This window comes from Mus musculus, chromosome 7 (genome assembly GCF_000001635.26).
Source record: "Mus musculus strain C57BL/6J chromosome 7, GRCm38.p6 C57BL/6J".
NCBI classification, from domain to species: domain Eukaryota; kingdom Metazoa; phylum Chordata; class Mammalia; order Rodentia; family Muridae; genus Mus; species Mus musculus.
Window position 1 is genome coordinate 130648335 of NC_000073.6, and position 24045 is coordinate 130672379.

Sequence of the window (24045 nt, forward strand, 5' to 3'; positions counted from 1 at the left end):
GTGGCAGTTGAATGACTTCAAGACTGTAAGGTCATGTGTGTGTGTGCATGCGTGTGACAGAGAGAGAGAGAGAGAGAGAGAGAGAGAGAGAGAGAGAGAGAGAGAGAGAGCACAGGTGCATCTGTATCTGATGGGCAGACTTTGATAGGGGTCAGCACCCCTTGGAAGGAATATCTAGAAACACAGAAGGGTATTTCTGGTTGCCTTGGTGACCAAGTGCACTATAGGCACATGGTGGGTGTGGGTCAAGGGCACTTTGCATGGGACAGGCCTGAACAACCGGGAATCGGGAATTGCTACTCCAAGTAGCAGTAGTGGCCTAAGTGGAGGACTCTGCCAAGGTCACAGGAATTCAAAAGATACTTTTTAGGAGGATGTGGAAACAAACCTATCTATGGCAGCCAGGTTCTAAGCTGTAGTGTGGATGAAGCTAGAAGACAAGGAAGGTGTAGCGGAGAGCATTGGCAAGATGCTGATGGGGCTAGCAGACAAGGAGAGTGTAGTGGAGAGCATCGGCATGCATGTGTGCACATGGATGTGTGTTTTCCTGGGATTTGGTCCCTTGGCCCAGAACACGGTCCTTGGATCATCATGGTTGGGTCTGGCAGACTCCTGCACCTGCGCACAGACAATCAGAAAGTTTGAGAAGTTGACAGAGTCAGTGGCTGAGGTTGTCCAGAGGAGCAAATCTAAGAAAGAGAAGGCTCACAGCCAGGTCACTGGGTCTCTCCCATTGTGACCAAGGTCTGTGAAACCCAGCTTGGGGATGGATCTTTTGCTGCCTCTGCCCCAGTGAGGTCACAGACCTTGGTTTATAATCTGAACAATCATTTTCACAGCGACTCCCTTGGATGACAAAACATTGTAACAGATTATGAAATAATTTGAGAGACGTGAGAGGCATGAAAACAAAGACTCAGGAGAAACAAAGGTTTGCCAGGCAGGGCCTCTAAAATTAGAGCAATGGTCTCCAGAAAACATAGTAATTGCTGGTGGTGGAGGCTCCATTCTGGACGTGGGGGAGGGGCTCAGCACCACCCTGCTCTCCGTCTCCCCTGTGTACTCTGTTACAGGGTTTCAGCTTCTCGTCTAGCTAATGGATTCAGGCGTGCCAGTTAAGAGAAAGCAAAGTTCTCGAGACTCATTTCCCCTGGGGCGGGAGGGGCAGTGTAGAGATTGCCAAGGATTTAGAGACAAAGACTCAATCGTACCAGCCCTGCCTCCCCTCTTACCAGCTGTGTGACCTTGGGGGAGTCATGGACCATCTAGGGGGCCTCTTCTCTTTAGTCAATAGTAGGGGTAGTTATCCTGGCCCCTCTGCTTCATGGAGCTGTGGTCTGTTGGTGAAGCCGCATACATGAAGACACTGGCAAACTGTAGAGTGCTTTGCAAAGGAACAGTACCCTGTGTTAGTAGTTTCTACCTCACAGGTGCCTGCTTATTGGCGGTATGTTTCCTGGTATCTGCTATAGCCTGTGGTTATTATTATTATTAGGTATTATTGTAAAGTGTAAGCAAGGGGCCGCACACATTCGAAGCTACTGACTGGCCTCACTCTCTAGGAGCAAGGTAGCTGGGATCCTGTATGCTTTCTCTAGATGAGGTCCAAATAAAGTGTGTGGAACCTGATTCTGCTCACAGAGGACAAATCTGGGTAGAAAGAGACAGAAAGAGAAAGCTGTTGCTCCGTTGGTTGACTTCTGCACTGTCTTCAGCCCTATTGGTTCTTCTCATTTGGGGTCATGTCCGTAGTAGCCCCCCCCCCCCCCCAAATCCATGAGCCATCTCAGTGTCTGCCATTTAGACTTAAAAGCAAGCGATCACCATTCTTGGATTTGAGGGCATGGAGGCTTCAATCATACCTGTTTTGAGCACATTCTGGACAATGTTCCGTTCAGTTGCATCTATTCCCCTCTTCCTGGTATTGTGCACGCAGCCCTTCCTTAGCCCCAGGCTTCTGTGGCTTTTGGTTGTCCAGCTCCCCTCTTCCCACCACAGGGAAAGGCCATGTTATGTTACCTCTTCCACTTGACTGAACTGTGTTCATCTCCCAAGTTACCTGGCCTAGGAGTCTGTTTTCTAAACATACCTGCTTATAGTACCAGAGCCCTAAGATCAGATCTGGCTCTGTGAGGTCCTGCTGGCTTTGGGGAGACTCCCATGGTTTGAGGGAACATTTTGGTTTCAGAAGAGATGATTGCTTTCTGGGGTGATTGCCTTCAAGCCTCAGTGTTCTTGGCATTTGGAAAATATCCTAGGCTTTTCTTGGTGTCTTCGGCCTTGAAGTGGGCCAAGAGAGGGCCAGTAAACTTAGTACCAATCAACCTTGTGTAACTAACTTTCAGACAGATGCTCCTTAAATGAGTCGCATGTTTACCTGTGGAGTTGAGCAGGAATCAGATCCAGAGATGACTCCAGCCAAGACAGACAGCATAGGCCCAAGTGAGAAGTCAGGGCTTTTAGCCAAAGCTGCATCTCAGGCTCTGTTCCCAGGATGTCCTGTGATCTGCCTGCTCAAAGTCTGTCCTTGAAGTCTGACAAGACCCTGCCTCATATTTCTCTGAGCTCATCACTCAGAGTTCCGTAGAACATTTCCCCAGCGGCTCCTTGCTGGGTCAGGGAATAGGCCCTCTCGTCTCTCGGAGAAGTATTTACTTCACTTAAGGATGGAACCTTCTTGTGTGACAAGGAGAAAACCAAGTAATTTTATTGCTGGTGTGGTTTTAGAACCAGAGAAAACCTGTGATTCTGATAAATTCTTAATTTGTTTGTTCATTTCAAAGTTGTCTCCTGTCTACATAAAAATACTGGAGGCTTCTGCCCGGCCTTCAGCTCATTGCTCCTGGGATGGGTGCCTGTTCTCAGCTCAAGCAAGTTAGAAGGGTGTTGGTTCTGGCCTGCCCAAAGAGGCAGCCAGAAAGATCTAGGGAGACAGCTATAAATATAGTTTTTTGGGGGCCACTTTCCTGTATACATATGATACCTACCTCCTGCTTAGCCATGACCCATGGTGAGATAAGTGCCATTCCTTTCTTAGGGATTTTATTGAATAGACCAGGCTGGCCTGGAATTCACTATGTAGCCCAGGCTGACCTCCAATTCACAATCTTTCTGCCTCCACCTTCCTAATCCTGGGTTTACTCATCTATGCTCCCTCCCATGCCTTGATAACCTATGTTTTTAAACTGTGGTTAAACAAATCACTTGGTGTAAAGTTTTGCATCTTAACTGTGCTGCCAAGTGTACAGGTCAGCAGGGTTGCTGTAGTGATACTGTTGTGGTGTGGTCCGATCCCTGGCACATACATACCTTGTCAGTCTAAACACACACACACACACACACACACACACACTCTCACTCACTCTCTCCCTCCCTCCCTCCCTACCTCCTTCTCTTCCCCGCCACTATCTGACAGTCACCGTTCTATTTTTGATTCTATGACTTTTACATATTTTTTGTTCTTATTCCTTTTCACATTGTTTTGGTTTTTTGAGACAGAGTCATCAAATAGCTTAGGCTAGCCCCTGACTCACTGTGGAGCAGAGGATGACCTTGAATCGTTATTCCTCTTGCCTTCCTCCCCTCCCCTCCCAGCGCTGGGATTAGCCTGTGCCACTGGTTCAGTTTCTGCTGTGCTGGGGATGGATCCCAGGGCTCTGCACATGCTAGGCGGACGGACATTCTCCCGGCTGAGCTGCGTGCTCAGTGCCTTTTCTTGATTTTTCAGGTGATGCGTTTCATCCTTATGTTACAGCTTCAGAAACAGGGTCATAAGGATTTAATGAGCTTGCCTAAGATTACACATGGCTAGTAAATAGCCCGGCTGGGTTCAGAGCTTTACCATGGGCTCTACTTGAAGTCCGTGCCTACTCTACCCAATCCCCAGTGACTCTTCCCTTTGAATTCTGTGCCTGTATCTCAGGAGAAGCAATGGCCCTGTGTATTTGGTGTGCTGGTGTGGCAGCTGCAGGTGGGGTGCTGACCTGGAGAGCTGGCCCCCTCTGCAGTCTATGAATGGCCCTGGCTCTGTGCTGCTTTGATCAGCAATACCTATGTTGTTACTCACCTGACTGTGTGGCTCCTCTCAGCACCTAGAAGGGTTTATTTCTTAGTCTTTTGAGCAACATGTTGGCTACTCTCTGCTTGTCCTGAGAGTAAGTTCTTACCTGAGCTCTCCATGATACCCAGCCCTGAGTTCACTAACCGGGAAGCCTTGGGGACAATAATAGCAGGGTTTTGAGGGATACTTAAGTTGTATGTTCGAAGGCTTCCTGCCATCTGACGTCCTGCCTTCCTTTACCAAGGCATCCTGGGTGGCCAGAGCTGAGTCCACAGGTCAGCCTCTGCCTCCCATTTTAGTACTCACTCCTGGGTTGGTCCAACATGTGGGCACTGCCTATGGTCTGCCCCACCCCCACCCCCCACCCCCATCATTTTTCAGCTAGACCAGGGGGGCTGTGCCTCTAGGGACTGTGGGTTTCTGATCACCCTGACTTTGGATTAGACAGTCTAAACCTTCATATTGTCGGGGGATGCCTGGGGCCCTGGGAGAGGAAAGGCCTTCCCTGGTCCACTGCTCAGACCTCCTGGAGGGTGGCCCTCAGTTGATTCTTCTGTACTACATGTCACTAAATTCTGCCTGAGACCACCAAACCCTGCGTGACCCAGGGGCAGAGATCTCAGATCTGGAGTTAGAGCAGATGAAATGTCCAGTGTGGGTTAGGGTGGAGAGAAGCCTTACTTAGCTCATTCTCTGTTAACGACACAGTAATGAACAGTTAATGACACAGACTGAATTACAAAGGAAAAAAAAGGTTTATTTTGATTGGTGGCTCCATTTGAGGTCAAAGGGATGCATCTGGTGACAGCCTTCTCCTTGCCAAAGTAACAAACGAGTACAGAACATCACATGACAAGAGACTGGGAACATGTGAGAGACCCAGCCAGACTGGCTTTTATAACAGATCCACTCTCAAGATAATCCATTAATCCATTAGGTGCATAAATGGATTAATCCACTCCTGAGGGCAGAGCTTTAATTAGCCCTTACAGGTGCCACCTGGTGCCGCCTTTAAATATGTCTTGGTGGGGATTGCACTTCAGCTTGAGGTTGTGAGATGAACCGTATTCCAGCCATCACCAGAGGCTGTGCTTGCTTGTTCTTTGTGAAAACATGTCTGCATCGTGCCTAGTACATCCTGTGTGCTCGTCAACATTTGTCCCATCACTTGCTACCGTCTGTGCTGTGTTCATTCTTGATCCCCATTCTACTGGTGTCCTCACAGTCTGGGAGAAGGAGAAGTGTGTATATGGGGGGAGGCACACCCTTCGGGGAGGAAGGAGGGAGTGTGGACCTGCTGCGTCTATGTTGATGGTACCTTCCTCTCTTGAACACATCCCACTGGTCAGGTACCCTGCTGGAGAGATGCTCTCAGGACTGCCCTTAATGAGTCTGACTGTTGCCTGGGTGGCAGATGGGGAGACTGAGCTTTGGGTAGACCTGCCCTAAGACTGCACTGCTCTTTATTGCAGAGGAATGGTTCTGACTAAGGCAGTCTGACCCTGCAGTCTTTGCCTCCCAAGAGGGGTTATGTCAGGCCTTTTATTTCTTCACCAGCAAAGACCCAGTACTGAAGCCCAGGAGTAGGAAAAATAAATTTGAGGCTTTGAAAAAACAATTGAGACCTTATAAGAAATGAAAAGCGCAGGTCAGAGTTGAAATGAGTGGAAGTTTTGCTTGAAATGTGTGCCAAACACTGCATTATATCAGCCTTCACGGCTATGGCTCCCTGGGGGCTGTACAGCCTTCTTGGTTCGTTCGTTCATTCATTCATTCATTCATTCATTCATTCATTCCCGTACACTTACTTCTGTGTCCTGGATTGAGGTTTGGTAGTGAAGGGCAATGTTTCCTCTTTTGTTGCTGATGGTCCAAGTTCCCTCCTGGACCTGCTGTTTTGTTTCTTCCTCTCTCCTGAGAGGTCCCATGGCTCCTTGCACCCCTCCTGAGCTGTGCCTGTGCTCCAGACTGGGCTGTGCTCTTTCCAAGGGAAGACTCCAGAAGACAGCCTGGGCTCCTGAAGGACTTTAGGGTCAGCAGTGAGAGGCCCACACTCCCAAGACCTGGTCTCCTCTACTATCTTCTGTCAGGCAGTATGGCTGCCCTCTTGTCAGGAGTCCCGAAGAATTACAGACCACATTTGGCAAAGCCCTGAGATACTGTACACGTTTTTTCCTCTTAAAAAAAAAAAAAAGAGTATTTCCTTTTGTTTTAACCAAAGGGCAAGTGTTTGCCTTGCTGGACTTGCTTATCTGGGAGTGGAAGTGTTTGTCTGTACTCTGCCTCAGAGTCATCCCACCAGCCACTTTCCCTAGAGCCCTGTGGGAGGCACCTTCATCCTGTTTCCTCCCTCTGGCCAGGCCTCCTGGCTGACTGGAAGATTTCTGGACTCCTATGCATGCCCTTGGCTTCAGCTTGATAGTGTTCTTCATCCTTGCAAAGGAAGCCTGAGAGTGTGGGATGCTCCCCACACAGGCTTGGCAAGGAGCTGTTCTTATGAGTGAGGCTCGTATGCTTAGGTTAATCTGTTACCAAGTTCATATTAGAGTGTTAGCAACAATAAAACGAGCATTCCTAGATCTTGGTCAAATACCTTAACCATTACAGCCTTGTTCCCTGTCTGATCTTAGGCAACTTGATCTTGCTGGTCTAGGAATCGGCTCTGCTTGTGCCTGGTGCTCAGGAATGCCAGGCCATGCTCAATCCACTCTCACCTACTAGATCCAGACAAAGAAAGCCCAGCCTGGCTTGCCCAGAGCCTGCATTAGTGATTATCAGTAGAAGCAGAACAAGGGTCTGTCTGCTACGCTCCCCAGAGGACATACTTGACAGGATGCTCAGTAGTGCTCTGCGAAGGACACTCCCAGGGGAGTCTCCAGGTGTCATGACACCTTCCCTCTGCTTACTGTGTATTGCTAGTTTACAGCTAGCCTACAGCTTGTGCAGAAGAGCTACAGTCAGAGACGTTTCCATTCCACTGAGCTCTGACATTGCCTTCCAAAACCTCACATAACAGAGGTGAGCTGCACAGAGCTGGCAGCTGTGACTTCCGGGGTTCCCTAAAGTGCAGTGCACAGTTTCTGGGGAGTCCAGCCTTGAGTTTATCAAGTTTTACATTAGCTAACACTGTGCCCCACACCCACAGCCCCAGCTAGTTAGAGGCCTTGGCATGATAATTGAACTAGTCTGGGTAACATGATGAGACTATCATTTAGATAATAAAGTAGGTTTCTTAGCTTACGTGGGGAAAAGAAGAAGGAATACTTCCGAGCCAGAGACCCGGCTGTGTGGAGCACGGTAGGTACAGTGCTTGCCTAGAACACACAAAACCCTCTGCTTAGTAAACCTGGCCCCATAGCACCTGCCTGTAGTCCCAGCAGGCTGGAGGTGGAGGCAGGAGGACCAGGAGTTCTAGGTAAGGTCATCCTACCCCACGTGGGTAGTTTAAGGCCAGCCTGGACTACGGGAGATTCTGTCTCAGGAGAAAACGAAACAATTTATAGAAGAAAAAGGTAGCAATGCCAATAACAACATCCCAAACTCCAGGGAACCCTAGTTTATGTATTAGTCAGAATGATGTAAACTTATTTAAGTTCACCGGACTTCCTTTAGAGATAAATAAATAAATAAAGAATCTCAAATCCTTGTTAAAGATAAGTCACTAATGACACAGGAAGTCCTGAGTTTATGTGTGAGGCTTGTAGTTAAAGCCAAGTCATTCAATGATCAAATCCCAGATGGCCTCTGATTGCTCCCTCTGTCATTCACGAAATCCTGGGTGGACACCTGGAAGCCCCCCTCCTCTGCAGCGGCTTGTGTGCTGTCCAGCCTTATCTGGCTCCTAAATAGTCCCAGAGCTCTTACTGGGACCCCTCACTAGGGGATCGTCTCTTTAGTTATTCTCTGCAGCAACATGACTGTCATTTTTAAAATGTCCTGCCACTCGCCTGCGGATGGCTCTGTTGACACTCTTGTCACCTCAAGGCTACAAGTTCATGCCTTATCTCCTGACCTTCTGAGGCCTCTCAGAACCTAGCCTCAGCTGTCCACCTTAACCTCCCTGCTCTCCTCAGAGCCCGTGCGGCCTGCCAGAGCCAGACCAGGCTCCTCGCTGGTGCAGGGCGTCGCTGGCAAGCCTTGTTTTACTGTTGTTGCACACATTGATTGCTGGTTCCGAACAGCTGTGAGAACAGTGTACTGATATTCTCCCACGTAGGTTCGGCCAGTCACTCTATCTACAGATGTATATCTGTTCCTATTCCTCTCTGAGTCATTCAAGATCAACTTGAATGAAGTCGACCCCTCCCAAACCTAAAGCCCAAATCCTCGAGAGCTCCAGCATGCATGTCCCTAGACAGCAGCACCCTCTGGTATGACTCCAGTGCAGCCATCCATCGGGGGAGCAGTCCCCAGTTCTCAGACTCCACTCAGCATCACCACCTCTGACCATGTCCCAGCAGGTCCAGGGCACAGTCCTACGCTGGACCCTGTGTCCCACCACCTACTCTCTTTCAGTCTAGAATCCTGCCTTGCCTTTCCCAGTTTCCCATGACCTTGAAGAGCACAGATGTTTCATGATGTTGAAAGGCCCTCACTCTATGCCCGTCTATGAGCAGACTAATCTATAGAAGTGTAGCTGGGCCTCTGTAGTGGTGGCAGGAGTACCTGGCAAAGCCGGAGCCTGCCAGACCTCTCCACTACAGAGAGATCACTTTTCATTTTGTGATCACATGGTATTTGGTAGAAGATGCTTAGCGATCAGATGTCCACTTGCTGCTTTATGCCTCCGTGCCTCTGCCCTAGCATCCTCCCATGGCCCCTGCCTGGCCTTCGCTTGCCTCCTTCATGATGCATCCTTAGTGGATGCATCTTTGTTTTCTCGACCGCACCAGACACTAGGAGGCCCTCCTTTCTCCTTGTCATCACTTCAGTCCATGTGGATATATCCATCATTACGCTAACTCCATGGATTGATTGCGATCCATTACTTTCTCTATGTTTTTTTGTTATTTCTTTGAGCGTTTATCCTGTGTGGATGCGTGTTTTGCCTACATGTCTGACTATGCACATGTATGTACAGTTCCCTCAGAGGCCCTTGGATCCCAAGAGACAAGAGCTACAGCTCATTATGAGCTGCCATGTGGGTGCTGGGAATTGAACCTTAGTTCTCTGGGAGAACAACCAGTGCTTTTAACCACTGAGCCATCTCTCTAGGTCCCATATTTCCCATTTTGAGGTCCAAATAACCGAAGGTTTGGCTAATGGCTGCCCCTTTGAGGTTCCATCCTTTTGACAGAACCTTTCTCAAGAGGGAGTTGGGAAATAGGATGAATGTGTGCTTCTGTCTACACAGGGACTCACATGCATGCACACCTCTCTGCCTCTATTCCAGCGTAACTGATAGTCTCCGACCACCGCCTAGCCCCGTCTCTTTCTTTTTCCTACAGCCCAATCACATTTTGTACACGCAGCTCCTCTTCTCATGAGAGCCTGGCTTCTGCTGCCTTTGATCTTGCTGTTCCTGTTTCTTGGCCGTTCTCCCCGTGCTGACGACTTCCTCAGGACACCGGGCCTGGCTTTGCCGTTGTTGTCCTTGGCCAGCTTTCTCCACACCACCCTTCTCCTCTGAGGAAGAGAAGGAAGGCCAGCGGTTTTGTAACCACGCAGAGAGGGAGAGAGGGAGGAAGTTTCCTTGGTTGTGTGGCATAGAGGATGGAGCCTCGCACTAGTGGCCTTCCTGCCTGAAAAACTGTTGTTGGTTTGCAGGAATCGTTGCACACAGGGGCCCAGTAATGCCCTTTGTTGTCTCAGCTATTCCTAGAATATTCCTAGGACTTCACCTAGATCACTCTAGCCAGCAAGAATCCTGTATTCCTGTGACAGTGTGTTCCTCTGTGTCCTCCGGAAGTCGTATGTTGAGACCCTGTTTTAGTGAGGGTTACTGTCAGTCTGATGAAACACTACCATATATGAAAGCAACTTGGTAAGACATTGGTTTCCATATCCTGAGTCATGGACCTTTGAGGGAAGCCATGACAGGAGGTACTCAAACTGGGAGGGGACCTGGAGGCAGGAGCTGATGTGGAGACCATGAAGGAGTTCTGCTTACTGGCCTGCTCCACAAGGTTTGTTCAGCCTGGTTAGATTGAGGACCATCAGCCCAGGAACGGCCCCATCCACAATGGGCCGGGTTCTTCCACACCAACTACTGATTGTGAAAATTTTCTACAGGCTCAGTCTTATGGAAGTATGTTTTTCAATGGAGACTCCCTCCTATCCATGACATTTGTATCAAGGTGACATAAGACGAGCCTGCACAGACCTGAAGGCTCAAGGGTGGTTGGTGGTATTAGGAGGCAGGGGCTTGGGGAGGTTGGTGAACGTTCATGAATGGGATTAGTGTTATATGAAAGGAACCAGAGAGAGTTCCCTGCCCCCTTCCACCAGATGAATCGGCACAAACTCTGAGCCTGGAGAAGGACTCCCATCAGAACCTAGACTTGCTGGCTTTGATCATGAAATCTCAGCTTCCAGAATGTTGAGAGAAACAAAGCTCTCCCATGTCAGTTACTGCTTGTGAAAATGCTCTACAGGCCATTAGTCTCTGGGCATCTGTTAGAGCCGCCTAACGCACTAAGATGTCACACCTGAGACACTGTTCTTTGGATTTTAGATTTACCTTGCTCTGGATTAGCCTGTCAACCTGGAGTGTACAGTCCCATGTGATTCACTCCTGCCCACAGGGATCATGATGGCATGGATGAACTGTGGAATGTGGAGCCCAAGATTGGTCCTTTCACACTAGAACACGGGTACCCTTCTCTTGGCAGCAGGGTCCCTGCCACCTCAGTCTCCATGTTGGCACTTCACAGCCTCGTAGGAAAGCAGTTGTTGGTAAGAGGTTTCCCCACACAGTCCAGCGACCACGTAACTCTTTGCCTAGGTTTGCAGGGCTGGCCCAGCAGCTGGTGATAGCAGCTGGTGGTTGCTATCTAACCAAAATGTACTCCCTGAAAAACATTTCAGTCATTCTAGACTCGGTGTTAGCACTAGTAGAATTTAGGAAGCTTTCATAGCTTCAGGTGGTAGGTCTGGGAAGAAATGGTATTTTTTTTTTTTTTAATTAGGAAAAAAGATCTTTGGAAAGAGAATCTCTTTATATAGCCCTTACTCTCTTGGAACTTACTAAATAGACCAGGCCCTGCAACTCATAGAGATCTGCTGAAGGAATGTTTTAGATTTTTATTTTATTTTATGTGTATAAGTATTTTGCCTGCATGCATGTGTATATACCACATTGGTGCCTGGTGCCTACAGAGGTCAGAAGAGGGCATTGAATTCCCTGGAACTGGAATTACAGATGGTTGCAAGCTACCCAGGTGGGTGCTGGGAACAGAGCCACGTCCTCTGCAAGAACAACCAGTGCTCTTAGCCACTGAGCCATCTTTCCAGCCCCTGAAGTATTTTATAAGAAGCTCTCTAACTGTCTAGAAATCAGCTTAGCTCCATCCAAAGCTGTCTGAAGCTTAACTGGATCACCAGGAGGCGAGCCAGGAAGGTCTCAGAGCTGGTGGTACACTGTGAATTTGATAGACGTGTACCTGGTCACATGCACACATGCACAGATATTAGCAGTCGCCTTTGGTTCAGCTTATTGTAGATGCACATATATGAGTATTTCAAATCATGATTTATTTTATTTTATTTTTTTTTGGTACAAGAGGTTGTTAGACCATTACTGGAAGCTTGCTAATGCTTGTTGGGCACACTGTTCTCAGGTCTTTAGTCTGTAGCATATCAAAGCAGGGAGGTGTACACACAGAAGGAAGAAGGAAGTGAGTTAGTAAGCGGGAGTAAGGTATAGGACTAGATCGAGGAGCCCTGTGTGATGGCACAGCCCAGGCCCTCACTCTTCCGGACAGAAAAGCTAAAGTCCCAAGGAGTCACTTGGCAGAAATCCCAAGGTGGGGCTGCTCTGGGCTCCAACCCTCTTGACATCATTGACAGTTACTCTGTGAGTGTATTAGCATATTTGCTCGCTAGCGTCAGAGCCGATGAAGATATTAGTGAAAATGTCATCCAGCAAGTATTTATGTTCAGAAAACTTAGGGAAGTATCGGTATTCTCTGAAAAATGTCGTGCCACCCTCTGTGTGGGTGGAGGTCTGTTTTTGGACACTTCTCTCTTGGTCCTTCATTTTCTTTGGTGATGCCTAATGAATGGATGTGGGTGTGTTTCTGCTTTAGAAAGAGGTGGGCAAGTCCTCAGACAGGATGGCATGAACCCCAGAAGTGGTGTAGCTCTACTGGTACCCATGTCACAAAACATTCAGTAATACAGGGAGCAAAGCTGTTCCCTGACACTTAAAAATATTTCATAAATGTATTTTCTTATTTATATTGATTATACTAATGGTATTCATTCAACATGGAACCAGAAAATGGGCCCCACGGGATGGCTTAGCTGTAGAAAGCAGGGCACACACTGCAAGCTGTGTTCTCACCACCACATGTGTGCACACATGCACATACAATGAATAACAGTATAATTAGCATTTCTTTTAAAGAACTAGAAAATACGGGGGGGGGTGGGGGAGGAACTCTCCAAGCGGGCAATGGGGGCGGGGCAGCAATTGGGATGTAAAGAAAGAAAGAATTAGAAAATAGATATCAAATCTGTGACCAAGATAAAACACTCAACTTGAGAAAAAGAATTCTACTGCTAGATTCTATTGGCATAGATTCTACCTTGCTTGCTGGCTCGTTCAGACTTGTTACTGGCATTGCTGCACCCAGACATGCAAAGCTCAATTATGAGGCCATAGTTGATTTTCTTTCAAAGTTTTCAGTTAATAACGATAATATTTCCACCTAGATATGTAAACCTCTACCAGTATTCTTAAACCGTGGTAAATGAATTTGTTTTGTGGCTATGCCTTCATCTGATAGACTGTTTGCACCATTGGGCATTTTGACTACCTCTGGTTATGTCTGCTACTGTGACCACAATCTCCTTGTTCTCAGCCTTTATCGCCCCCCCCTTTTCTCTCTCTCTTTCTCTCTCTCTCTTGATTTATTTATTATATGCGAGTACACTTTAGCTGTCTTCAGACATTCCAAAAGAGGGCATCAGATTTCATTATGGAGGTTGTAAGCCACCATGTGGTTGCTGGGATTTGAACTCAGGACCTTTCGGAGAGCAGTCACTGCTCTTATCTGCTGAGCCATCTCTCTAGCCCCTTTATCATCTCTTAAAATAGCATCTTGGAAAGACCATGGTGTGTCAAAGGAGGCAGAGTCTTTTATGATGTTCTGTGTGTGTGCTGCCAAAATTTCCGGGCTGTATTTCGTCTCTAACAACCTCTTCTCCTTCCCCTTCCCTTTCTCCTTCCCCTTCCCCTTGTTCCTCTTCCTCTCCTCCTTCTCCTTGTTCCTCTTCTTCTCCTCCTCCTCCTCCTTTTTAAATTTATTTTAACCCCTTCCCTTTCTCCTTCTTTCTCCGGCCCCTGCTCACTCTGGCCCATAGGTTCCTTATTTGTTTCATGGTTGTGAGCCACCATGTAGTTGCTGGGATTTGAACTCAGGACCTCTAAAAGAGCAGTTGGTGCTCTTAACCGCTGAGCCATCTCACCAGCCCCTTCTCTAACTTCTTAATATTTAGAAAGTTGATCATGTCCATAATTCAGGAGTCTCCAAGTTGTAATCTACCAAAGTTCTCTAGCATCCTGGCCACTCCTCCCCCTCTGTGCTGGCTCCCTTTGTTCTTTCTCTTGTTCTTTGACCTCCCTGCCCATTGTGTGTAGCCATGGGGCACTAGCATCTGCCCAAGAGGAACTGGAGTGGTGGGTAGGACCCATAGAGAATAGTAATGCATGGGCACACGTATGGCCTGTCCGCTGGTATTTAGAATGTAGTTTTAGAAAATCCCCTGGGCCCACTCTCTGTCACTCATGCACTAGCCAGGGGCTCTGGTTGGTGGCTGAACATTCAGAGGCCTCAGGTTAATCCTTTGGCTTAAGCCAAGCCCTTGTTTGTCCACCTGGTCTTGTGATCTGCCTCCTGTCCCTTTCTCTGCTCCACAGCCCCTCCTTTGTCTATGCTCTAATTACAGTGACCTTTCGCTGTCCTGCAAGCTCCTTCCCAGTCATGGTTGTCGGATATAGTGATGGCTGCCCACAGTGGTGGACATTTGCTGTTCTCTTCTTCCTCCTCCACCTTTGGTGCCCGGCCTGCTGTGGTGATGGAGAGGGTGGCTGCTGAAGTCAGGCTTGCGTTACTCAACCTGTGCCTTTGTTTCTAAGTGGTGATAAAAAAACAAAAACAAAAACAAAACAAAAACCCAGCACCCTGAAGGGGTTGCTTGACTCTTGTCTGTGGCGGCATGTATAAATGCTAACCTCCTCCTACAGGTTTCTGTCTTACTTGTTGGTAGCCAGGGATAGATCCCCCCCGCCCCCCCTCCACCCCCCCATCTGTAAGAAGCACAGACATTTCCTTTGTTCTACAGAAAGAGTGTGAGCCCTGCCCAGAGCCAGATGTTAAGACACATTTGCACCTTCTGGGAGCTTTCTGAGTTACTTGAGTTTTTTTTTTTTTTTTTTTTTTTTTTCTTTTCCCTGTAGTATCCCTGGAACTGATGATGTCATCCAGCCAGCTGCTCCTGTTGACCCGGGACACCCACCCTTAGCTGACTCGTCCCACCATGGTGACGCTGTCAGCTCAGTCTCTACACATCTGACAGTCCAGAGGTACAGTAGAAGCACGGCTGGGTCTGGCTAAGCCCAGGTCCCCTGGGTGTTCCCCCTCATCCCTTGTCCCACACACCCACTCACCTGAAGGGTCTGTATACCTGCTCTAAGCACAGCAGGTATGTGCCAGGGCTTAGCCTCTTCTTGTGGCATTAGTTATACTCTGATTGGACACTGGAAGCCCAACAGGGAAAGTGCATGTGCTGTTTTGGGACAGGTACCTGGCAGCTGCCTGGGACACCAGCGGGGCCAGCTTCTTGTTTTCTTTTGTCTTTGGGTGATGATCAGAGAACAGAGTTGTCAGCAGAGCATGGGAAGGGGAGTCAGGCTCCTCAGCTCTCAGGAACCAGCCCTCAGCCCCACCTTCTGTCCCATTGTCTCCTGCAATCCCTTCTTCCTTGCCCTTCACACCCCAGATTTTTGCCACTCAGTACTTGGCCTGGAGTCAGCCCCACTTCCCTTTTACCTGTGGCATTTGCATTTAGACCAGGCTTGAGACTTGGTAACCACACACACACACACATACACACACACACACACACACACACACTCCTCTTTATATAAGTAACTACATAGTGTACATTCATATTAACACAGCGTTTCTTGTTGCTTTGACAAAAGCAACTCCTAGGGCAGAGGACTTATTTTGGCTCACAGTTTGCGGGTGCAGTCCATCATTTTGGCTCACAGTTTGAGGGTACAGTCTATCACATCAGGGAAGGTATAGCAATGGGACTGTAGAATAGCAGGTTACTTAGTGCCCATAGGGAAAACAGAAATACAAAGACCACAGTAGTCCAGCAGGGGGTATGATCTGCCCTTCTGAGGCCCCCTCTCTATCCAGGGACCATCCTTTTAAAAACAGTTTGTCCCAGGCCTCTTTTTGCCTAGGACACAGGAGGATGGCTGTGTGTGCCATCTCAAGTGGATCCGTGGATCCTCTCAAGAGCCACGGATGATAGAGTAATGTTCCAACTGCATCTCACAGGGGTACAGACCAAGCCTGCAAAATGTTAACAGGCTCAGGCCGTGTGGCAGCCATCTTGAGACAGGTGTATTATGCTGCCCAGCCATGCTCCTGACCCCATTCCTGCAGATGTCACTTATAATGTCAACTGTGCGTGAGTGACCACAGGATGCAGGAAGGGGTAGGAGTAAGTATGGATGCTCTCTGTGATGATGACTTAGCCAGCTTCCTGACTTTATCTCTCAGAGGAAGGACAGCTGGGACCTGGGCAGGGAGCAGTCAGGAGGCAGGAGCCAAAGAGCAGGGAAACATTCGACTAAAGAGAAGCCAGCGGGAGCGTGAACATTTGTGCAGGAGGAGATCCTTGCTAGGTTGGCGGGAAAGAGGCAGTTTCCAACAGGAACAGCTATCGGTTGGCTGGTTTCACTTTGGTCATCCAACATGATAAAATAGTATTGTCATAAGATGCAGTCAACTCTGATTGTTGAAGCAGTGTTTGCGAACGTGACTCGGCTCTGGAGTTCATTGATAACCTCAGAGTCAATACTGGTGGCTCCTTCTCAGTCCTGTATCCAGAACAGTGAAAACTGGGAGCCACCCAACATGAGCATTCTTTCTGTTCATGGTTTCCCTCTCCTGCTGTGAACAGGTGACCCCTTTTAAAAGAAATTTATTTTCTACACATAGCGTTCTGCCTGCGTGCCAGAAGAGGGCGCCAGATCTCATTCTAGATGGTTGTGAGCCACCATGTGGTTGCTGGAAACTGGACTCAGGACCTCCTTTATGGCATGTTTGCAATCGCCTGTGCTCTTGTTGGTACCTTGCTGTTTAGAGTGATCCCTGTATACAGTGTCGAAGTGCTCAGACCTGAGGATGCCCAGTGAAGAAAATAATGGACATTACTGGGGCTTTGTTCTGTCTGGCGGGAGTTAATGCCATTGTGCGAGTAGAGGGATAAATAGTCGATCAGTTTGTGACCTAGGATGCGTTTCAATCCAAGTACACACTCTAAAGGTTGTGCTTTGATAGAGTGACTCATCAAAGTCTGCCCAGAGGGTCTCGGGAATAGAGCATCCCCCCCCCCCCATGGTTCAGCATTGGCCAACTCATGTCTGTGGGCTTCATAGAACACTGCTGTGAATGGCAAGCAACCAGTGGACTAACCTCTGCTCAGCTGTTGGTGTGGCTAGGAAGTGTGGTGTCCTGGTGGGTGCAGAAGTGACTTTAAACCTCAGAAGTGACCGTCTTCCCCTCCCTGCTTAGTGTAGGAAGGAAAGGAAGAAACGGCGTAGAGAGCTTAGCTTGCCTGCCTGCAGAAACAAGACTTGCTGTTTGTCCAACTTGTTCGTGGAGAGACGTGAGCAGATGTCTTCTCTCCCAGATTAGGGTATCGGTGACAGACCAAAGAGAGGAAACTCCAAAGTCCAGGTTGGTGAATCATTTGAGTTATTGAGGTTATATCAGGAGTATGGGTGAGGGGTTACAGGACTAGACATGACTCAGAGACAGTTGCATCAGCAAAGCACCCCAGTGTGGGCGACACGTCAGGAAAGCTAGAAACCTGGAGTATACTGCGCTGCTTACAGGCAGCTCGATGGGATGGGGTTACCCAGCATTCTCCTGGGCAGCTCAGCCTGTCTGGGCAGCTTTCCGCTGTCCTTGCTGCCTATAGATACTTGAGGACGGGAGAGCTAGTGAATCTGCTCAGTTTCAGGGGCTTCTGAGGCTTTTGAATTGGCTACTTCCTGCAGGCAAGTCTTCTGTCTTCCTCTAGGGCAGTGGTTCTCCACGTCTTAATGCTGCAACCCTTTACTACAGCTCGCCATGCTGTGGTGACCCACCCAGCCATAAAATTATTTTTGCTAGTGTTTCATAACTGTAGTTTCGTTACTTTTCTGAATCATAACGTCAATGCATGACATACAGGATATCTGACATGTGGCCCCTGTGAACGGGTCATTTGACCCACAGGTTGAGAGCCACTGCTTTAGGACATTCTAGTTACAATGGTGTTATGTTTGAGGAGGTCACTACACAACAGAATTTAAATGGAAAACTTTTTAAAAAGTGTTTCTTCTTTTCTGAGACGAGATCTCAGTATTATCCCTGGATGTAGATCAGGCTGCCCTTAAACTTAGAGATCTTACAACCTCTGCCTCCTGAGTACTAAGATTAAGGGAATACACTTTTTTAATTTAAAAAATCATTTGTATATATGTCTGTGTGTATGTGTGCTATGTGTGTGCAGGTGCCCTTAGATACCAGAAGAGGATTTGGAACTCCTAGAGCTGGGTTTACAGGAAGTTGTCAGCCACCTTTGCAAGGGCAGCAAGCTCTCTTAACTGCTCAGCCACCTGGCCAATTCAAGTTAAAAATTTAAAATGTTTTTTTAAAAGGTACTTAAAGGTCCAGCAAGCTGGTTCAGTGGATAAAGGTGTTTGGTGTCAAGTCCAATGGCTTCTCAATCCCCTAAAACCCACACAGTGGGAGGAGAAAATATGGCCCCTAGAATTGTCCTCTGACCTCCATCCTCATGCCATGTGTACATGCATGTGTGCGAGTGTGTGCGCGCACACACACACACACACACACACACACACACACACACAAATGCAATAAACATTTTTAAGAAAAAGTAAAAGGGTATTTAAAGGAAATGGAGCCAGGATCAGTGGCTCGTGTCTGAGGTCCCAGCTGAGCAGGAGTCAGCTTTGCCTACATCAAAAGTTTGAGGCCTGCCTGCCTGCTGTATGAGGCTGTATTAAGGATTTAAAAAAGAGGGAGAGAGAGAGAGAGAGAGAGAGAGAGAGAGAGAGAGAGAGAGGGAGAGAGGCCCTCCCCTGCCTTCAGGGCATCTGCTGATGCTCTTGGGTCAAAGCAGAGTGTCTCGTGTTCTTCCCAGGAAGGGAGCTCTCACTCTCTCTGAGGGATTCCGTAGATGAAAGGAAAGCCACTTCTTCATGTCCTCTCTGTGGACACCATTCTGCTTTGACATGCTTTTTAATATACAAAACCTTGGGCCCAAGTTCTCTAGAACATTTTACAAATGACTAGATTGCTCACATCCATTTGCACTCCTATCTGCTCCGTGTTTTCACTCAAAAAGGAAAAAAGCCAGAATGGTTTTCCTAGAGAAACTTTTAGTGCTGTCACTTGTGAGCGGCCGAGCAGGGTATTCCGGTCACTTCAGGACCCACTTGACTCCAGTTTCTTCTCAGTCTGGAATCCAAGCCGGTGGTCTCTCCTTGGGTCCTGAGTGGTCCCATCAATACCACTGGAAAACCACTCACCTCCCTGCTTTATGCCAGACTTACTGTATACCAGAGCAACTGGTGGGAGTCTGACAGCTGGCCATACTTAGAATCTGGACCATCCCAGTCCCCAGGGGTGTTCCCACTGCTGTTCTGGGCCACGGTGTGGTGCACACTAGGTAGAGGCAGTCTTGTCCTGGTCACAGGAACTCAGGACTACAGACTCCGGGGGCAGCAGTTGGTGGCAGAAGCTACCTGTGACTTCTGTAGAAAGAGTCATGACCCTGCAGGGAAACTGTGGCCCTGGGGGGCATTGTAGCCCTGGTGGGCATTGTGGCCCTGGGGGGCATTGTAGCCCTGGTGGGCATTGTGGCCCTGGGGTGGGGGGAATTGTGACCCTGAGGGACATTTTGACCTGGGGGGAATTGTTGCACTGGGGCATCATGACCTTGGTTTTGAGACTCTGGAAACCCAGGATTCCTGCTTCTATTTTTCCTTTGTTCCCAAATCATGTATGGGTTTTGTTCTTATCAGTTTGCACAATGCAGTTCTTTGTCTTTGAGCAGATTTGACTCTCCCAAAAAGTTAACTGAATCTTTATTTAATAATCAGGCAGTTAATATCTGGATTATAAAGTAGAGGAATTTTTTTTTTAAGACTTATTTATTTTATGTATATTAGTACACTGTAACTCTATAGATGGTTGTGAGCCTTCTTCATAAGTACACTGTTGCTGTCTTCAGACACACCAGAAGAGGGCATCAGATCTCACTATGGTTGGTTGTGAGCCACCATGTGGTTGCTGGGATTTGAACTTAGGACCTTTGGAAGAGCAGTCAGTGTTCTTACCCACTGAGCCATCTCACCAGCCCTGAGGAATTGTTTTTTAATATACAAAGGAAATTAACCAACCTGAAGGACAGAATTCCGTAAGAGGCTCCTTTGCCTCTTTCTCAGGGCTGTGTGCTCTGTGCCCACTGCACAGAGTGAGGGTCACTTGTTTGTTTATAACCTTTGTGTTCCTAGCTGGGAGCCACTAGACCATGAGATTCCCATATTGGCAATTGTCAACTACTGACAATTTTGAAGTATTGGTTTTTGTTTGGTATTTTGAGATTTGTGAGCTATTTAATCTGTGTAGGTACCTTTGGGCTTTGTATACAAATGCATGTCCTTGACATCAGAGACCAGCCTCTTTCTGTTCTCTGTGTCTATTTTTTTTAAGATTTATTTATTTTATGTAGACAAGTGCATGTACACCTGCAGATACACCAGCAGAAGAGAAAGAACATCAGATCCCATCACAGATGGTTGTAAGCTACCGTGTCTATTTGTATGTTCATCATGTGGTGCTCTTACCTACTGAACCATCTCTCCAGACCCCTCTGTGTCTATATTTGTATGTTCATCATGTGTTCAGGCCATATAAGGAGACATATTAACAGGAGCCCCACCGAGCAGCTAGTGACAGCAGTGAGAACTGGAGACCTTCCAGCACCATCAACCTCTTTCCTATTGTTTGGGGACGATGCTGTTGATGATTTTTCTCCGAGTTAATATTTTCTTTCTGCTGAAGTTCTGCTCAGGCCAAGCTGGAGGACACTGTCCTTCCTTTTGGGTGCAGATATGGGGGCAGGGAAAATGAATGGGAGGAATTGACCTGCCATTCCCCTTCTTCACCCCTCCCCCCACTCTCCACTCTCTGAAATCTGCAGATCAGCATTGATGCTGATGTTTATACACTCGACAGCCTGGGGGACTGGGGTGAGTGGGTCTCATTAAGAGACTGGAAATATCTGGATATGTGGCCATTCCTAGCACCTCTCGGGTTGGGCTTTGGACCTTTCCAGAGGTCGCAGCTCAGAACCACGCTCCCTGCTCTGCAATCCACACCACAGGCAGACTGTCCAGTGTTTACCACAGCAGAAATTTCAGAGCACGTTCCCTTTTTTGCAGCTTGCTCCTCACTTTCAGTCTGAACCCAGTCTGTGGCCCTAAGGCCTGCCCCGTTATGTGAGTGATTGTGTGTGTACTTGGGGATTCGAGGATGAAAAATATCAAGAGATTGTAAAGGAAGGCTGTGTGCTAAATGCGTTCCAGACGGTGCTGTGAAATGGGAGATAAGATGGCCATCTGGCCCAGTAGGCCATGATGTGTTCAGCTTGTACCTTGGGGGCTGTTATCATCCTCTTGTGACAGCCGGAGTCACTCTGGTCTTTGTTCTGGGACAGGGGCTTAATTTGGCAGCCCCAGCTGATTTTTGAAATGAAATTTGCTATCAGTTCAGTGGGAACTCTGCCAAGAAGGACTCAAAAGCCCAGAACAGGGAATGAAAGGATAGCTGCTGGGAACAGGCTCTCTCTGTAACTGGGCGGTCTAGCTTGTGGGTGGGTTAACATGGCCGCTGAATTGCTAAAGGGACCAGTTGCAGCACCGGACCTTGGCAAAGTGCCAGTTCAGGGATAACATACTGACCTGCAGGTAGGGGTGCTAGCTGGTCAAAGGTCTTGTCCATCCGGGCTTAACAACACCTTGACTGATGATAAATCCTGACTGGCTGCTAAATCGTGATGGCTTATGTCTTCCCTAGTTGTCAGTTCAATTCTAAAAAAAGTTTAAATTAGATTTTCTCTGTATCTTCCAAATTAGGAACACTCTGCATGAATTTGAATTTGACTTCCTTATTGTTCTCGTATGGCTTGGAAAACATTAATTAATTCCTTATGTGAGAAGAAAGGATCATGGATATTTACATCCAGAGGGACTTTGCATACCTCCCCTGTCCACTCTTTTTCAGAGGACAGTGGGACTACTCTGAAGGCGGCACAAGAAGGTGGAAATGGAATCGAGTCCACTTTGAAGGGCTCTGTCCTCCTGGAGCAGGATTTGGAAGACACACCGGGGGGGGGGGGGGGGACCCAGCTCAGGCTGGGAGTGGTCCTGGGCAGCAGCCCCAGCTATAAAGTGCTGCCTTCCTGAGAATAATGTCTTTAAGATGGTCATTGCTGGTCATGTGAGGCTAAGCAGAGACAGGAGCTGGCCAAGGCTGTTGACCAGGAACTCCTACTGCCTTCCTGTCTCTGCTACAGTGGCCTGTGTTCTCTCAGGAAGCGGGAGGGAGCAGGGAGCACTTAAGGTCCATTTCAGATGTAGGCCCAGGCTCTCTGGGTGTGACTAAAGAGCTGTCACTCACAGTGCCACACTGAGAAGGCCCTGTGCCTGGCTGCTTCTCGAATTCCTGACATTTGTTAGAACATGGAGGGCTGTTTACCCTGCCTCTAGTTACATTCATTTCCATGTAGACTCCATGGCCTTGTCTGCCTTTGCACGTAGGCTCTGGCATTCCCAGAACACAGAACACGTGTCCCTTGTTCAGTGGCCCCAGAGGTTGTGCTGCCAGGTGAGGAATGGAAGGGCCTACTGCTTGTGGAATGTTCTTGAGTGTGCATCACCAAAGGATGGCAAAGACTCTGGCCTCCTCTGGGATACTCCTGGTCTAGCAGGAGAATAGAGCTCACGTTCAAGGAACTACCAGATGTTCAGAGAGCCTGGTAGCCACTGTCTCCCCTTCAGGTGAGGGCTCTACGGCCCCCTCCAGATGGAGGGCTGTATAAGCTAAGGTATGCTTGGGGAATTCGTGGCTTCCTCTGCTATGTGGAGCAGGGAGCTGTGAAGAGGGTTTTAGGTGAGGTAACATCCTTACCAGACTTGAACTGAACCTTCTGGTGGCTGAGGGAACTTGGGGGAATAAACCCTGAGGTATACACTCCTGGATACCCCAGGAGTTCTGCTAAGATGAGGAAGGCCTGGGCCACAGAGGTGACTGGACAGAGAGGACCGATTCCGGAAGAAGGAGGTGACTCAGTGGAAAAGGTGATCAGGGATCCTGAGCCTCTGAGAGCAGGAAAATCTCACAGTCCTGACTTCCGGTGTCAGTGTCCAGCTTGGGAAGAGGAGTAGGATGGAGAGGAGGGAGAGAGGGAGGCGAGGGGCCCGAAGAGGACACAGAGAGAAGGGAGGGGTCAGGAGGGGTTGTGGTGCTCATGTGTGGTAGTGAGTCACTTAGCTTCCCTGTTGGGGCCTGACTACCTCAGTCATGGATGCGCCAAGAACCGGCTACGGTGGGAGGGGAGCTCCCTTCTTAATTGAGCTGTTGAGTCATTTGTTTGGTGCCTTCAGCTAATGGGAACTGGCCAGGGCAGGAAGGGTGTGGCTATGGAGGAGGAGGCCAGTGGAGGGGAAGAGAAGAGAGAGCTGCCTGGTGGTCCTTTGGGAATATACTGGCTTAAGGACAAGTAGGCTGTCCAGACTACTAAACTGAGGGCATGTTGTCGCTGGGTGACCCTGGAAAATGCCCCGTGGTAATAGCTAAAGCCCAAGGGCATCCACGCTTGATCCTCAGCTCTGAGCTGTCCTGGGACCACAGATCTGAGGCCATCTTCCCTACCCTCTGGTAACTTGCCTCACAACCCAAAGGCGAGAACACAATAGTAAGCAACAACCGTCTGTCTCATCAGTGCACCTTTAATGAAATCAGATCTTCCTGGGATTCATAAAGTGTGGGAGCTCAGCCAGCGGAGTCTCTTGAGAAAGCTGAAATTAGACTTGTAATGTGCTTCTTCCCCCTCCCCTTTGAAACAGGGTCTCTCTATGCAGTCCTAGCACTCAGTACTTAGACCAGGTTGACCTTGAACTCACAGACCCACCTGCCTGCCTTTCCTGAGTGCTGGGATTGAAGGTGTGTGCCCATCAGCAGCTGACTTTGCACTGATTGTAAGCATGGATGAAGGCTGTTCGGAGTGACACTCTCTGAAGGAGATTAAACAGCTCCCAGCAGTTTGCTTTGTTCATTTGCAGCCACTTCTCTATATTTTGTTTGGAGACGAGGACTTACTGCGTAGCCTAGGATGACACAGACTTCACGATACTTCTGCCTTGGCTTCCCAAGTGCTGGGATTATAGGTGTGGCCGCCCCCCATACACACACACACACACCGTGCCTGCCTCATCTTTCAGTTTT

The 24045-nt window shown here is 48.4% G+C and overlaps 1 protein-coding gene across 37 annotated transcripts in view, besides 1 other annotated feature; it reads left to right on the forward strand.

The window, feature by feature from the left end:
- The window catches only part of Tacc2 (transforming, acidic coiled-coil containing protein 2), a 214697-nt gene that overhangs the window by 95326 nt on the left and 95326 nt on the right, over positions 1-24045 (forward strand). For 32 of the 37 annotated variants that reach the window (XM_006508065.3, XM_017322391.1, XM_017322394.1 and 29 more), the window contains one exon: positions 14682-14807. The exons of the other annotated variants lie outside the window; for them this stretch is intronic. In XM_006508065.3, the coding sequence (XP_006508128.1) occupies positions 14682-14807 (126 nt within the window). The remainder of the gene's footprint in view (positions 1-14681; positions 14808-24045) is intronic. 37 annotated transcript variants of the gene reach the window in all.
- Positions 19569-22684: an enhancer, noted in NCBI's record as "VISTA enhancer mm1647". NCBI's record gives its function as "enhancer in: hindbrain (rhombencephalon)[6/7] | dorsal root ganglion[6/7] | trigeminal V (ganglion, cranial)[4/7] | heart[4/7]" and the evidence as "EXISTENCE:transgenic organism evidence [ECO:0001131][PMID:17130149]".